This window comes from Plectrocnemia conspersa, unplaced genomic scaffold (genome assembly GCF_051122295.1).
Source record: "Plectrocnemia conspersa isolate PC_06_02 unplaced genomic scaffold, ASM5112229v1 ptg000006l, whole genome shotgun sequence".
Taxonomy (NCBI): domain Eukaryota; kingdom Metazoa; phylum Arthropoda; class Insecta; order Trichoptera; family Polycentropodidae; genus Plectrocnemia; species Plectrocnemia conspersa.
The window spans coordinates 2,793,235-2,811,749 of record NW_028277170.1 but is presented as its reverse complement, the minus strand read 5'-3'; the positions used below and the strand labels follow the sequence as shown (position 1 = coordinate 2,811,749).

Sequence of the window (18,515 nt, the reverse complement as noted above, 5' to 3'; positions counted from 1 at the left end):
AACAATAACCAGTTAATTATTTTAAGAAATGCTGATTTTATGACCATACAAAAATGTATAGGGGGGGGGCGGCGGCAATTTTAAGGATCGCCCCGGGCACCACATACCCTAGCTACGCCACTGCTTATGATACGTCCCAGTTTCACACATCGGGCGGGACGAGACCCATGCCTAGGGTCCAACAAAACTTGCCGAAAGTGATTGGACATCTATGGATAATTATTTCAAACAATTTAGCAGGAGCTGACAACTCTGCGACTGGTTTAGTTCTTTATACACAATTTGTCAGCCTTTTTATGAATAGGGGTGACTTTTGTGCATTTCCATAGATCAGGAAATGATGACATCTTGAGAAAATTAGATCAAAAATACAATTTAGAGGACCAGTGAGACTGACTTCGCAACCCTTCAAAATAAAATCAGGAATCAAGTCAGGCCCAGAAGAACAAAGTATACAATTAGTATATTATGTTTTTCAGGTTTTATACTGAGCAAACATATATTTAAGTAATGACCAATTAAATATAAGTCGTTAAAATTTAAAACTATTTGCAATTGTTGCCCTGTCTTCAATTTTAATTTATTAAAGCCGTATTTAAGATGATTAGTTGTAGTCGAACGCGGATAATCAGATGTTACGTTCTTCCTAACGTTCTGTATGGCATAGAAGGTCGGATGATAACCAAAGATATGGATAAGAAACTTCGAAATATGGTTTAAAGACGAATGCTATGCATCTTGTGAGTCATGTTATGAGAAATCAACCACTTATTGTCCAGGGATACATCACAGTTAGATTTATATAAAAGCAGCGCGTTATTGTTTCAATCCTTCCTTGAAGATATGTGCATATAAAAATTTAAATAATCTATCTAAACAAATATAAAGCGTGTTTTATTTACGACAAATTTAAAAATAAAAATTAGTTGAAAACAACCAGTATAATTATAAGTTTATCGAATCTAAGCTAGAGTTTCATAAAACCAATTATAAAGTTTGATTAAAATCGGTTTAATAACTTTTGCGTTATCACGAACATTACTCTCGTTACACATACTCAATGCGCACACTGATGCTTCAAAATTAATAACATACGTACTGATCATACAGCATACGAAAATATGGTTTAAAAAAAATTAATTCTGGAAAAACCAGATATACAGAGTTTTAAATGTAATTTTGTTTTCACTTTTATATTTTTTTTTTGTTGAATACATAGTGTAGAGTGCTCTAACAGTGCGCACCATTCATTATACACGCGCGCTAGATGTCATTTGTGGCTAGCTTTAGTTCTTAGCTTCATTTGTGATAAGAGAACACGCTGCTTCGCCATGCATCGTAAATAAATCGATAATACGGATGTCAGGTAAGTTTTCACAATATTTTGCTAAATTTTTTTCACATCTTAAGACCTGTACAATGTGTTTATTTATGATGGTATGGGCTACTTTTTCAAAATCAATGTAGCAAGCGTTCACCAGCACCGTAATTCCCTAATTCTAACGGAGATGCCATCGCTTGTAGCAAATCTGAATTTTGCTGGTGGCCTGTAAAAGTGCGCAGCCCTAGTTTGTAAGAGTGCGTGCATACTCTTACAGATCTACGTGCAATGTATCCACATAGCCCAAATGGAGGCCAAACTCTCTAACCATATAAAAACTCTAGACAACATGTTCTATGGCCTGACAACAAAATCTATAAGAGCTTTGGCTTTTGAATTTGTGGAAAAAAATAATATTCCCCATCGATTCGATATAACATCACAGATGGCTGCATGGTTTCTTAAAGAGAAATAAAAATATTTCTTTGTGACAACCAACTGCCACCAGCCTTGCCAGAGTCATCGGTTTTAATCAAAAACAATGCGCTCGATTCTACGACAACTTGCACAACTTACTCACAAAGTATAAGTTTCCACCACACGCCATATATAACACGGAAGAATCCGCCATCTCAACAGTTCGGAACAAACCTCCTGAAGTACTTTCCACGAAAGGCGAAAAATGTTTAAACAAGATTTCCGTTGCAAAGGGGTACAAACATGACTGTCGTGTGCGCCATGAGTGCGAGTGGGCATTTTGTTCTTCCTGCATTCATATACACTAATAAAAGGATAAAGAGTGAACTACTCAATGGTTCTCCACCCTCTTTAGTAGGGATGGTGTCTGATACAAGCTTACAACAACCGATACTGTTAATAATGGACAACCACAGTTCACACTGCTCCGTTGACGTTGTCGAATTCTTTAGACAAAATAATATCATAGCACTGACGCTTCCAACTCACAGCAGTCATCGAATGCATCCCCTGGACAGTAGCTTTTTCTCTCCTATGAAAAAATACTACTCTAATGAGTGCGAAAAGTGGCTGACTAATCACCCTGGCCGAGCATTAACAGTTTACCAAATGACGTCAATATTCACCCCAGCTTACTTAAAAACAACTACTGCGGTAAACGCCATTAAGGATTTCAAAGTCATAGGGATATGTCCATTCAATAAAGATGTATTTGATGAGGCAGATTTTTTGCCCAGTTGTGTCACTAAATGATCCTGCAACATCTGCAACCTTCATAGACTTTCACCGCTATCAAAATCAGTTGCGCATCGATCAAACTGCAAAAATAAGAAATCTGAAATACTTACAAGCTCACCTTATAAGCAACAACTACTTGAAGAAGCCAATCGTAAAAGAAAGGTAGAGTGTTACTACATGATCCATTGCTTAAAACACCGGTAATAGGGCTCTACGAGTCCAACCCAATGGGTGGCATCCAGCTTTTTAGGGCTAGAAAAGCGGGAACCACCCCCCGTAGTACTACGTTATTTGTTAGAGTCTCAATAGTGTTTCTCCCGAGTGCTATTGGGAAACACTCTCCTGATCACCCGCAATCTATTGCTTAGCTTTTGCATAGCATCAGCGTTGCATGCTCCTGCATTTCTATGCTTGAGCATCACTTTCGTGATGTCTCAGTTTCAGTTTCGACTCCCGGTCCCTTATCAGCCTGCTGGTTTGAAATGCAGTGCTTTGTTCGTCATTGATAGTCCAAAGGACGCTACCTCGGTTGGGTGTTCACAGAGTTTACTTCCTCTAAAGAGCCTGGGGTTTTTCAAGCTCAAAAGAGGTCCCTCACTCTCCCACACTGTTAACGGCGAGCTCCAGCGTGTGGTCGACTGGCACCGAAAGAAAGGTAGAGTGTAGCCTTAACAAAACTAACAGAAAGGCGAAGGCAAATCTCAAGAAATGCAAATCAACACTTAAGAGAAATATGTGGAGCTGCCCAGGATCCAAAAAAGTCTACAAGGAACCGATTTCTGAAGATTGGATAGAGTACATAATGTGTACTCAGTGGTGGCATGAAAAATGTACCGTTTGTTCCAGAGTTGGTCCGTACAAATGTAGTAAGGTGTTCCATGCGCACTTTTAGGTTCCCAAGTGTGCATTCTTAAGTGCCTGTATATGTAAGAGTGCGCAAAAAACTATTTTTAGATTTAATGAATTTGGTCGTTAAGCTGATGTAGCTCATTATTAAAGAATTTTCAATACCAAAAATATACGACATAGTTCGATTTTAATTAATCATCACAACATTCATCAGAGCTCGATACAAACATGTAATATTATATACAACAGCGTGTGGAAAACATGCTAATTATGTACTCTTTGTGACATCACTAGGTTGTATAATATAGACTGTGTGTGATTAGACATCACTCGTGTATTAATACGTTGCAATTTCGCTAATTGTTAATCATTTTCTGCAATGACATGACACAGTGTCGCCTATGAATATTCAATACAAAGCACCAATTGAAATATTTTGCTTATATCAGTAATTAGCTTTGAGGACACTTGAAAAATTATTTTTGGATACGGGATAATTTTACTGATGACTGATTCCTTTTTATTTCTTTCTGGGAATATGGGATTTACAGTCATCACAATCTTGAAGACTTTCATTAAGCGTATGATAGTGGCAAAAATATACAATGTAAATAATTTAGGTATTCCTAAGATAATAGTCCTAAACCGAGTGCATTCAGTAGCATGTCAAGATTACATTTAATGCTCCGGAGGGCATTTTAAATACATAAATCTTTCAGATAAAGTTTTGATGCTAACATACGCTGACGGTCATTGATCAAACCTACGATGAGGCCTTTTCAATGTCTGTGGATAAATTCCTCGGTAAAAAATTATCCGTCGGAATGCTACATTTTTAGACTAGGAAAGAAAGACTATAGAAGAGAACCGATAAACTGATCAAATTCAGCCTTGCTCTATTTTCAGTAAAATAATGTCTAGCACGAATAATAAAATTGCTGGAGAGAACCTCTACAATTCAGACATTTGACGTCTAAGAACGAGCTGAATCCATTCATTATGATAAAGAGTCTAACTTCATTCAAACATTCAACGAATCGTTGAAGTACTTTATCACGACTTGTACAATGTATTGTACATAAATAAACCATGGAGTTTTTAAAGCGCATGCAGATTAAAAATTTACTATTATAATTTTATTCAGTATTTTTTTTAAGACGACCTTTGTATAATACTTGCTAATGTATAATCCAGAACTGAATTTTGAATATGTTCAGTAAATAAATTCACAAAACAAGTCATCTGAGAGTGAAATCAGTGATTATTGATACAAATTTAAACAGAGCAATTACTCTTTCAGAGAGGGCATCTACAACTGCGTGGCAAATATTGATTCCTTTTGACAGTCACCGCAACACGAGAACTTTTCGTTTAAATACATATTTATATTATAAATGAAACTTGATAACTGACAAACTTAAGAAATCACTATTTTTAGATTTAAGGAAATATTAAATAATAAATGTAAGGGGTCCTACAAATTCCTTGAGCCACATTGAAAAATATATTTCTTAAAACAAAGTCTCTGGTTCTCGAGTTGCCGAGACTTCGAGTCAGTCGATTCGTGATGTGACATGATGTCACATTCTTATACTGGTCTTTTGATATTATTATATACATATGTATAGTATTTTTAGTAAAAGCTTAATTTTCAAGATTGCCTTTGTGGGCGACTATCCGATAATTACAAAGGGTATGTTCAACAATGCTTATTCGATCCGAGACCATTAGTATTTTAATGAGTAAGAGTCTTTATGTGTAGTAATTGATGGATTTCGGAAGTTTGTGTGGCTATTGTGCAGTCCTTGGTGTTCATCAGGGCCGCCGAAACGAGCCCTGGGGAAATAATAATTCTGGGCCCCGTGACTATTTTTACCGTCGTAATATAATTTTTTGATTGAATAGATACGAGTTAACAAGGACTTATTTAAAAGGATGTGTTGTCTAAACCTAATTTTGATCAATACGATCACTTCTCAGAAGTCAAAAATCCACGTCAAAAGCAATAAAATCGTGTAGGCGCCGTCGTAGTGGAAACGCTTGGTTATCTCGTGTTTATATTAAGACTTGTTATCTTTGTAACTATTGTATAGTCGCTCACAATATTGTTATCTGATATATTACAATTTACATCTAAACCTAATATTAAGATACTTAAAGAATACCATAAGTACAAATACGAAGATTTGAGTACGTGAAAATGTACGACCAATTTTGTAGCTTGATGTCATTCCTCAAATCTGAAGACAAAGGGATTAAGTTTTTCGAAGATTATGGGTTGCATGAATAACGGACGGATTTTTTTTAATCTTGTCCCAATAAATTTTGACAATTTTATTTTTATATTCCTGCTCATAACGCAGAGGTTGATATGGTTTTATGGAGTATAGCATGATCGGATTTTTACAGTTATTTATTAAGAAACGAAGAACTTTTCTCAAAAATGGGTAGCTCCGAAAAGTATGTTGAAATGCATGATTAGTATTAGTAGTATGTTCTAAAAATTATTTTAATATTAAAGTTATTGTTTTCTCTTACAATAAAAGTTTTATTTTGAAATGTCCTCTTTTTTCACTGTTGCATTTGCAACCCTAAGTACATACGAACAATTTTCATGTAGTTTGGAAGACTTGGAATGCTTTACTGTATAGTATACGTGCCTATAAAAATAAAAACAATTTGCTTCTAGCAATCGATTATTTGTCTCTTCCATTTTATAATGGTCCGCGTATCCACAAAGATATGCACGTTTATGGGAAAATAACCAAACCGAATCCGTCAGATATGCAAAACGGTCAGAATGATTCGCATTGCGTCGTAACATCGCGTGCTCAGATACACATAATAATAATATTGTGTGTCTAACGACCGTAATCCTGTCGCGGCGCCCGTTTAAACGCGACTCTCGTCCACTCTCCCTCCCCATTTACTTCACCCGGCGCATATCGAATGGGTTAGCGCGAAATCCCCGCTATCTGCGACACGCTTTCATCTTGGCCATGACCATTGTTCGGACAGCATTCCGCTCGACTGGATATATATACTATGTATAAACAGGTAAACACTACATCTAATAACCGAGTCTAGGTCTAGGTTAGCAAAGTTGTATGTACACGACAGATTACACCAGGCCTGTCGAACTCGATCACCGGTATGGGCCAGTAATCGAGTCACCTCGGAACTGTTTGTTCGTAAAATGTCGGAGGTGTGACTTATTTTTAGCTTTTACCAGCATCCGTAAACGAAAAATTTCCGAGGAATTTCCGAAAATAATAATACATATCCTCATTTATATAAAATTGAAATAATGCTTTTAGGAGCTCAAGCGAAACAAGTTAGTGTTGAAAGGGTCTTCTCTGGTTTAAATTTGATTCTACGAGACAATAGAAATAGTTAAGATAAAGAAAATACATTGGAAGATATTTTAATAATTATATGTAAGTTAAATGTATTTTTAATAATAAATAAATATACCCAAGAATTCTGCATACTTCAACCGTGAATATACGAATTGGTTTCGTTTATATGAATATGTTTCTTAATATTATCATTTATTATATCAGTATTTTGCAAATTGTTAATGGATCACTTGATTGTATTTATCTAGTCAGTATTTTAATGGGCAGTATTCACTATTAAGCCTGCACTACACTCTCTGGAAGTTGGCCAAGGCTGGCCAAGGTCGGAGAATATAGTGGGTTACTTCGGTCGAGTTCGGTCTAAAATCTCTCGGAAGTTGTCCGAGGTTACCGAGAACGGGAGGTAAAGTGGGGGTAATTCAGTCGACTTGGCCAGCTTCGAGCGCTTCCGAAAATTGTCGGCAAAAGGACCGGAGTCAAAACGGAGCTGCTCTTTCGAGCGCGAGCGGTGAGATACTTCCCCTTTCGCTCTCTCGTGTGTTAAGTGACGAGAGTGATATGTTTTTTTGCAAACTGAGATAGAACGAGTAGCTCGGTTCAATTTCAGTATGCGCGTAGGCGTCCTATGGTTAACACGCACGTCGAGCGCTACATCGTGGTCACGTGGTCAAGTTAAAATACCACATGCTTATCGGGGACTTCAACAGATTCTTACTGACATCTTTGAATATTTTAGGGCACCAAAAGGGATTAATTATATTTAACAGATATCGTTATTATATTTTTTTCATATAAAATTAAATAATTAGTGGTACTTGATTTTGTTAAAAAAAATCGTTTCGAATATCCTTATGTATTTTCCTAGATCGGTTTATATAAATGTCACACCATAACGAATTATTATTTAGAATCGATTGCGACAAATTCTAGGATAGTCATAGATATCGTATTCTGAAGTATCATTTTTATGCCTTATGGCATTTTGCAAAAGCCGACAAAGATTTTGCGTAAATTGAATATTTACGACCAAAAAGTTTTCACTGATATTGTATTGGTGAATGCCCACACAAACTTTTATAATTATCAGTAGCGTAATTTTAATAATATGACAATTTAAAAATTGCGATTATTTGGCACATTTTTCGATCGCGCGCAAATATGCCAGCTGTACATGACAGCAGCCGCCGTGCGTACGTCATTCACGCACGCCGTCCGGACGGCATATGAAATTTGTGGCAGTGTGGCCGCTACTCGGAAGTCGGCGACCTTGGCCGACTTCAGTTGAACTTCGGTTCGGACAACTTCCAGAGAATGTAGTGCAAACATTAGATGATAGTACGTACAATTCAGAGAATCATCCAAACTTGAAAATATGTTTACTATTACACATACATATAATCTTAAAAATTAAAATAAATTCAGCAAACTTTTTTTTATCAGGATTCAAAATATGTTTACTAATATAATACGGCTGATTAAAGTATATTCAAACTGAATTTTGGTCAATAGGAGAGTGCAAAAAATTCACTATATGGCAACACTGAGCAGCAAAAAAAACACGACTAATTATCAAGTAAATATTATGAGTAGAAATTTTTAATGCCTAATTAAAATATTTCGCATAAAATATGATTTCAGAAAATATGTCGTTACGATGGTTGATTTTTATATTTATTTGTGGCATAGAAAGGGTTATCTTGTACCTATTATTATTTATACAATAAATTATATTACGATATTAAAAAATATATAAAATAGTATTTTTGTCATAAGGCCCGGAATCATTGTTTTCCCAAGGCCCGGGTTCGCTCTCGAGTATCGCTCGCGAATATCACTTCGTGTATTGACCGTAAAGTGTTAAAAAAATAATTTAATAAATTTTATTTTATTGGTACGCGATTCACAGTTTATAACAGACAGGAACTGATTTTACTTTTACGAATATATAATGTGTGAAATATATTTATAAAAAAATCTGTATAAAAACATTTTTTTTACCTTATGGAATTTGAGATATCGAAAACCATTTTACTATTTGTAACATCTGTGGTTAAAACCCTATTAAACACGTTATAATAATTACGGAGTTAAATTTTATTTATTTCTAAAATTATATATTGAAAATTATTTATTTGTTCTAATTTAGCCCTGTTTTTAGCGATCACGTGAATTACGCGCATTATGTAATTATTAGTTTTGAAATTTCAAAAATAATATTAATAAAATAAAATAAAATAATTTTAGAAATAAAAAATATTGAGAACCTCTGAATATTCTAGATGTTATATTTTTTTAGAAATAATTGGGTATTTTGGAATGAATATTCATAAACATTTACAGATTAATACGATATAATAAAATATACTGTTTTTTAAATGTAGATTTCTCACAACTAGGTCTCGTTTTTTTTGGTCTAATTGATTAATTTTCTTCAACAAAATTATCGTATTTTAACTCATTATGCAAATTTAAAAATAATTACATTTTTTTTGCAAATAATGGTACCGAATATATTTTTTCAATAAATAATTTATATTTTAAAAATAAGTCACACTAATATTTTTCAATTGTGATTATTTTACACAAAAGTATTTTTTTATATAAAAAAAATGATATTGAGCATTTTTTAATTAAATTTAAAAATATTGATTTTTACAAAATTGTAATGATAACAATTCGATATTTGTCACGAATTATTATAATTATTAGTATATATTTATTTATTTATAATAAAAAATGTGTATTGCACTTTCGCCATTTTTTTAAGGTTATATTTTTTGTAGCTAGTTTTTTACTGCCACAAACCAAGAGTTTCCAATCGACAAGTGGCTTTACTTTCCAAATAAATCGTCATTACTTACATTCCATTTTTTGTGTTCCATTCGTGTATTAGAGCAGTGGTGCACAAACTATAGGTCCCGATCTCCTCGGAGGTCAAGAGAAATTTTTTTGAGTTCACAAAATTCAACGAAATTTATTCATTAAAAGAATCAATAGTAAAATAAATTAATATTTATTTCTGCGACGGCAGTAGGAGGAGCGAACAGGAGACAGCCCCAATAGGCGTTAGATGAGTGCCAAGCGACGCGACATAGATCGCGCATTCTCCTAGTCGGATAATCAACACATGACTAGGATGACTCAAAGCATGCGTTTTTCAAAACAGATTCAAACATAGAGTTCTTTGCAAGCGCATTTTTAAAATTTTAAAAGTATTTTACATAAATTAAATATCTATAACCATATGCGTAAATAAAACCATTGTTTCATAAAATTATGTGTTTTCACATGCCAGAAGCATAAGCGCAAGTCAACTACGTTGACGATTAAAAAAAGTTCGCGATAGAATTTTAAATAAAATTGGTGGTTGGAAATGAAAATAGATTACGCACCACTGTACCATACTATTAATAAGTCATACTGATTATGTTTATATATAGGCATAAAAGTTTTTTACCTCGTCGGCCAGATCGTCGTTGTCTGAAGAATCATCTTCCTTCTTCGCCAGATTCGCCTGAGCCTTGTCCATTTTCGGGCTTCTTTTACTTTACAGGTGAACTAATAGCGGAGGCGGCCAAGCTGTAGAAATAAACAATTTAAAATTATTATAAATCTCAGAATTATCATTTCTCAGAAGGCAAAAATTCACGTCAAAAGCAATAAAATTGTGTTGGCGCTGTCGCAGTGGGAACGCTCGGTAAAGCTGAAATGACGCCCTTGTCCACAAATCTGTTTTCTTTTTTCAAAAACTTGAACTATTGCACTTATTTTTCAATTTGTAATATACAGCTTCACATCCAATAAAAATTCTGCAGATATAATATTTACCTTAAGCCATTGTAATTTTTATATATTTTAGGATCATTCATAGCTTTTTCAAAATGACGCGTAAGAGATTCAAAATTATTCAACACAATTGAAACTTTTAAACTTGGGGTTAAACTATTTTTAAAATATTCCACAGATTGTCAATCGCTACGCACGTGTATTCATTAACAATTGCTTTTGAAACAGTAAAAATACCGTATAAAAGTGCCGGAACGCCGTTCTAAAACCTATAAAACGTACTTTAGATTCTGAATCAGATTTACAATGCGATCTGTTTCTGAATCTGTCTTATAAATGTGAGGTACAACACCAAAATCGTGTATCCGATATGTTCGTAATGGTTTTATTTTCCGCCGATGGTTGAAAAGGAGGTCATCGTTGAACAGACTGTGCTGCGTCAAACAGAATTGCGAATTGTGGCAGCGTCGAAAAATAACCCTTGACTGTTATAACGGCGCAAGCTGTTAACAGTAACAAAATGCGATGAGTCATAACTGCACTTTGTTGAAGATTGAGTGAAAACTAAATAGTCGGCCGAGAAAGATTGCGCGTATTTTGTGCTATAAACGTTTGTGTATAAATTAATAATATTAACATTTCACTGAACAATGGATGTTATTGTTTCATTTAAAAGATAACGAGTAATATTTCATAATCGTAATTATTTTTTTAAAAACGGAAATAAAAGTATAGATAAAAAACAAATAAACAGCAACACTCGATCAGACAGGTAGAATATTGCAAATATTATCGTCAACTACTGTTTCTTAAATTGTCTCAATTTCTATTGTGTTTGGGAGATCGGGATTCATGATTATATTAGACTTTATTTTTTATAACAAATATGACCATAATGGTTTCCTTAATAAACATTAAAAAAACAGTTCTGATGCACACCTAAAATAGATTAACATCATCCCACATCTTTTTTCTATTACCGAATACATTCTTGTGTTTGTTTGGTAAGCTCGTTGAGAAGTTAGATGGTTCGTGCAACAGAAGCGTTTTCAAGCGCTAATGTTTTGACCGCAACATCAGAATAAGGGACGTGATCGCGACTCTTTAAGGCAGTCTAAGACGCCGAGCATTGATGGGTTGTCGATATCGCTTCATTAAGTAGACGCTACGCCGAGAATGCAATGAATTGTATTCCAACGCTTCAAATAAAAATGCACGATGATACAAATACGGATACGACCCGTACTTCCTCTTGTAGAGATATCCCAGAAATTTTCTTTGAATTCTCTTCAATAAGGAGTACTTTACTTTGATTCCAGACAATAGAGCCATATTATAGGACGATACGAACTGGCGTATCGTACAGAACGCGAATCGACAATAAATTATTAAAGTGACACGCGCTCCGCATAACGAAACCGAGGGTCATCAACGCCTTATCGCAAATTTTGGCGATGTTCATACAAAATATCCAGCCTTGCTCGATAATAGATAACAATAAAAAAAAGTTTAATTTTATACATGTTTATAAACAGAAATCGAGTGTATTTTATATATACACTACCGGTCAAAAGTTTAAGATCAAAACATTCAATGTTGTTCATGTCACGATTTCACAATTTTTTCTTTAAAATAATAGAAAAAATATATGCCAAATTAAAGAATAAACTATTATTTATATTTACCATAATTATTTTTTTTATCGCTATTTCTTATTTTACTCGGAGAGTAAATGGCTAATGCAATTTAGATGTTAATTATGCGTCAGAAAAGGTTTAACGATTCGTAAAACCTTTCACATTTATTGACATGCATTCGAAACTACTAAAAGCCATAATCTCGAGAGTGTTTGTTTCGGTTTAAATTTAGTTTCATTCAAACTATTGAACCTTTTACATGCGATGCTTTTGCAGACCGCAAAATAAAGGGTATCATAAAAAATATCGATTCAAAACTGCTGCTGAAATACAAATAGAATTGCAATCTACTTCAAACTCGAATATTTCGAGTTTGAAGTAGATTGTGTGTGTGACAGTGAATAGACGTTTGGTTGAAGCTGGATTTAAAGCGCGAAAACCTGCAAAAAAACATTATTTACCGATAAAATAAAAAATAATCGCCTTGAATGGGTCAAAGCTCATCGCCATTGGACCGTCGAAGATTGGAGAAGAGTGGCTTTCTCCGACGAATCCAAATGTAATCTGTTTGGAGCAGATAGTAAGCGACTGTGAAGTAAGATTTCATCCCTTATGCATTAATCGATTAATCAAGCACTAACCCTATGTGATGATCTGAGGGTACATGACAGCTTATAGATTGAGCTCTGTAAATTTTGGTCCAGGAATATAAAACGACTTTATTCCAACCATTAAGGAACTTTTCCAACATATTGCTGAACCCATTTTGCGCCATGCCATCGAGCTTGTTCTGTGAGTCCAATTATAGTTTTTACATTCAAACTTCCACTAAATAAATCATTAATCTATAGATTACACAAATCAAAGAGTCAATGGGAATCACATCATTAACATGGCCAGGAAACAGCCCCGACCTAAACCCAATTGAAAATTTATAGGCAATCATAAAACAATTAAGATAAAAACGATCACAAAATTTAGCCGAGCTGAAAAAACATATCATGGAAGTTTAAGAAGAGGAGATCGATCTTAAAATAATTGAAAATCTGATTTTATCGATGCTAGGCAGAATACAAAAATTTATTAAAAATAAAGATGAAATTATGTAAAAATAATTTTGCTAAAATGTTATAAGTGTTTTATTTACAAGCTAATTTATAATGTCTTCGATATTGTTTTTATGAATAGAACAAAAAAAAAAGTCGCGCGCACGTGTTGAGTTGCAAGCTCGCCATTATGCGCTTGCTGAAACGACGAAAAAATGCGCCCTTCACAGAATTGACGCAATTATACATTCCTAATAATTTTACAATACTCGTATTTTTTAACAGTATTAACGGAAAACGAAAGTTTACAATTATAATTATCTATTATAAATTCAAAAACGTGTAAAAAATGAATCAAAGTTGATAAAATACGTATAAGAACCGCCTTGTCAACTTTTAATTGGCCACAGCTGTAGTTTATATTTAATAAAATATATGTCACTCACTATGCACTTAGTAGTTTGTGTTTACCTAACGGATTGGGCTAACGCCTGTTACGTTGCAACGGAAGATTTACTATAAATTAATAAATCAACCGCATATAATTAACTTCTGTAGTGACTCTCTTCTTCTCGAGGTCAACAAAGACGTGGGACGGAATTTCGAAGCGTAAATAAAAACGAGACTCATCGAGATCATATCAATATGCAAACAATTTCATCGCAGGTGATTCCAAATTCACCCCAACAACCTCAAGAGATATATGATCATTGTGAAAGCAAGTCTAATTGGAAATTGTTATCTCTTAAAGTTAAAAGCCACGCCGGTCGGCATTTTCATCTTTGTGTCAATACTGCTGATATCAAGTTCCTATTAAATTGATTTGAGAGTATCTAATACTTTGATAGAGTGGCATTATATCAGGGGGCGTCAATGTAAGGTCTTAATAGTAAGAAGTTAAAGTAAATAAACATAAAAAACCGTAGACCAAACAGTCGATTAGAGAAGAACAGACGCATGCGATCAATATCGGCTAAATTCAGCCAGTACACATTTTGAGAGCCGCCACACAGCACCAGATGAACGAAATTCGGAAGAAAGTCGGTCAAGTATTAGCGCGTGACACATTCGATTTTGCGTTGTTCTGATTTTCGGCCGCATGTGGTCCAATCGCACTCGCACACGAAATAATAACGTCACGCGAAGCTTTGTCGGATGAAATTGACGATTAGCGTTACACGCCGTGATCATGCCAATTAGTGTTTTGCAGGCGCAGGTTCATCACACATGATAGTAGATAGGCAATTTCATTAGGGCCTTCCAATTCAATTCAATTAACGCCATCGTCCGAAAAACGCCTGTGTACTAGGGATGCATTTCACTTCACAGGAAGTGAAATAAATTGAAAATCGCCGTCGATGTCGCTCACAGCGAGGTGATAATTTCGAAAGCCATCACAAAAAAAATCCTTGAACAATATTTTTCATAAGCATCAAGATACACGTATAGAAAAAAATCCTTTGTAATTATCGGACTTTCCAGCTCCTTTTTTTTTATTTTTTTCTAGCTCCTCACAACTATCACCGAAAACATCCTTTTGTTTTCAAGCTATTTGAGAAGTTGGATGGCTCGTGCAAAAGAAGCGTTCTTTTTTTGAAATTTTTGAAGTCCAGATATGCACCAACACACTATGTTTACAACACTGTAAATCAAACAGCCGTCAATAATCATGCGTGTTCAAAGTGTCAAATGTTGATGTGCAACAACATTGTTTAAAGATTATTGTCAATTCATCGTCCTACTGAGCGAATAAAACGTAGTGAATCATCAAAATGATCGGCTGCTGCAAAAGCTCCAGAGGTGACAATTTAATTGATATTATTTTTCATTAGCAAATGTTCTATAAATAATAAAAAATTAAATTTGTGTGTGTGTGTTTTGTTTAAAATTCGGAAATTGAAGTTGGATTACACTTTATATCAAAATACGTACTCAGGTATCAGCGGCCAAAGCACGACTGACTGTTAAAATTTAAATTCAAAAAAACGACATTCGTTTCTGGATTAACTTAAACATTTAACACAGATTTTAAAACGTTAAGAATTATCATACTTTTTTTTCGAAAGGAAACCGATTTGTCTGAGTCAACTGGAGAAAAACAAGTAATTTAAATAATTTATTTGCATCTTTATTAAGTTTTTCATTCGATGGAAATTTTTGTAATAAAGTACGAAATATAATGTTTGATAGTTTAAATGCTGTGGTATTTTAAGTTGATTTTCAGTAAATATTGTTAATAGATTTGTAAAATATAATATTAACATTATATGATTTGGCTAAATTTAAACCATTTGTAATTTTATATTTAAACAATCTTGTGAATATCACAGAGTTGCGAAAAAGTCAGGGTTATAAAAATAAGTGTTTATCTCAGATCACTCTTTGCGCGGAATGCGTTCTTTATGTCATTTAGGGCATTGTCGTCTTCCTACAACGTGGAATAATATTATTAGATATTTTTATAGAACTCAATTGTTCTATGGAAAAATCACACATTTTATTTGAGAATAAAATACTACATGTACTAATATTTACTGAGGATAATAGTATTCAAACCATGTATTCTTTCTGAATAACGCCTTCCAATATTTGTATGCAATTTTATTTGGGTTAAAACTTAATTCCGCGCAGGTGGGAGGATGGAACTCAAACCGAAGAAGATGATCAAGGTTGCCATATCTCAGACCACGGTTTAAAATATCAATATAATAAAGTAGGTCGCGAAAGTTCACTCTTCATATATAATATGTAAATTGGAGACTACCGGTTTAGACGCACTGTTTTACAAGCATTTTACGCGCAACCCTAAAACGTGCATATTTACATATGTATGTTCTTGAATTTCCTATTAAAATTTTTGTTACATAACTAAAAAAGAATCACGCAACTCGTGACGAAATACGAGTAATTAATTATATCGTAAACTCGCTTTGTGCAAGTATTTTTTCTAAGTATGCGTACGTTCTTGAATAATAATTGTGCGTTTATTTTACAATACATATAAATTACATACATATAAATATTGTGTATTATGTTTCTAATGCTAATCGTTAGGTTAGGGATCGCGGTCATATAATAATAATTGTTATTTTAGCAAATCCAATAGTAATAAACATAAATAGCTGCTACATACATTCAAAGTTACATATCGCACATACAGTATAGTGCAGAAGTAAAACAAAATCAAAATTCCGCTTTGTATTACTCCATTTCTCGTTTCAAGTCGCAAAATGTATAAATGAAAAAATCAAGTATAATATGCAAATAGCTAATCACTAAGAGCAAATAGTGTTTATTCTGTAAGCGAAGCTAACCGTAATAATTATAATAAACGATGTTATTATAACTATTGCAACTTTTTATACCTTCAAAAAATAAGGAAATACAGACGCCAAGCGCAAACTGGTTTAGGAACATACGGGACAACTAGTAGCTTCTGTTCGTCCATTATCTTGGCATCTTGGCAATTTAATAAAATGGACGTGCATTCTTGAGTCGAACAACGTATTTCATCGTATAGCTCTATTTAATTTGTTCAAGTGTTTAACCCTTTAAACGCCAGCGTCTCGCCGGTGAATCGCGATGATTTTATTATTGTGCTAGTAACATCTATGGTTTAACCTAATAATATCTAAAAAAAATGTAATAGATCTCAGTTTTTCAGTAATATTTTTAAATAAATTCAGTAGATTTATTTATACGCGAATCGTATTTCGAGATGTATTTGTCACAATACCTTGTAAAAAAAACTGTCGTAAAAAGAAAGCTGTAGCAGGCGGTCGGGATCCATGTGATTTTGTGGAAGAGTCCCTATAGAAGTCCCGTAAATCCTATTGATCACCGCTGCTAGTGAGTCAAGTATTTTATATGTTTCTTTATGAGAAGCTTACACGAATCGGAGAAAGGATTTATTTAGACCGATGGCTGTACTCTTAAACCTCGCCTAATACTGCACAACCAGGTGGTCTTTCAGCCAGGGCCGCCGAAACCGAACCCAGGCCATGGGAAAATAATAATCCTGGGCCGCATGTAATGTATTTTTACCGTCGTAATATTATTTTTTGAATGTGTGGGCAATTTTTTAATATTCCGTTTCATCAAATTTCATAGTATTCTATTAAATGACTAAATTCAAAGGGGTTTAAAATCAACGTCAAAAGCAATAAAATCGTGCAGTGGAAACGCTCGGTTATCTAGCATTCATATAATTACTTTTTATAATAAAATTACGACTTACAATACGTAAGAATTAAATGAAGCATATCTAAACCTAATTTTGATCAATACGAGGGCGCAAAAAAAATATCACTTCTCAGAGGGGAAAAATCCACGTCAAAAGCAATAAAATCGCTTGTTATAACAATATTACGATTTACATCTAAACCGGATTTTGACCAATAGGAGAGTGCAAAAACAATTATCACTTCTCAGAAGGTAAAAATTCACGTCAAAAGCAATAAAATCGTGTCGTCGCCATCGAAGTCCGTAGTAATATCGATAAAGATAGCTATCATAGTTTTAAAACAGTGTAATATCTAAGTGCAGAGTAACTATGGAGCAATATGCGAGACTCAACATCTGTCTGTACTTCTTCCACTTATTTTCCTCATAGAGATTTGGCTTAGATTATATATTGGATTTGAACTAATAAAAGTTCTAAAACTATACTTATTTTTATAACTTTCATTAGGTTAGGTTTGGGTTTGAACAGCAAATGGACGTTTCGCAACTGTCAAATTGAGTATCATAGACATTTTAGAGTGGTTTACAAGTGTTATTAGTACAAAATTCAAGCATTTGATAAGGTGTGTCTCAAAGACCTATTACACATTTACATCTCTAAAAATATATAGTAGCTTGGGTACTTCAAGTGCTAGGACCGTTACTCTACAGAGATACCTCGATTTACGAACTCATTTTGACTTCTACATACGAACCTAGATTCGAGACACGAACCGCGATGCAGTGCGCTTGCGCGCGTGCCGAAGCTATTTATTCGAGTTTGTTGTTACTACGTCGCATTTATCTGAAATACGACGCAGAAAGAAGCGCCTCACGCTACACGTATATACATATTTGTATTTTTGAATCTATTTCAGTATTTATGTAATATATAAGATGTTCTGAGAAATTGGGTTTCGAGATACAAACACATAACGAATAAAGGTACTCATTTTTTATATTAATTTACTACAACTTTAATGTTAATTTATGAAACTTTAAAGCAATTCTATAATATATCGGTAATGCCATACATACGTGCGTTTTTATACCATTGTTTTAAAAAACTAAGAGTTTAAAT

At 34.0% G+C, this 18,515-nt stretch overlaps 1 protein-coding gene across 2 annotated transcripts in view; it reads right to left on the bottom strand.

Moving 5' to 3' along the window:
• The window catches only part of LOC148234044 (tetratricopeptide repeat protein 39B-like), a 44,195-nt gene that overhangs the window by 11,969 nt on the left and 13,711 nt on the right, over nt 1-18,515 (bottom strand). For both annotated transcript variants that reach the window (XM_088187985.1, XM_088187986.1), the window contains exon 2: nt 10,202-10,323. In XM_088187985.1, coding sequence (XP_088044111.1) covers nt 10,202-10,273 — 72 coding nt within the window. In that variant the 5' untranslated portion in view covers nt 10,274-10,323. The remainder of the gene's footprint in view (nt 1-10,201; nt 10,324-18,515) is intronic.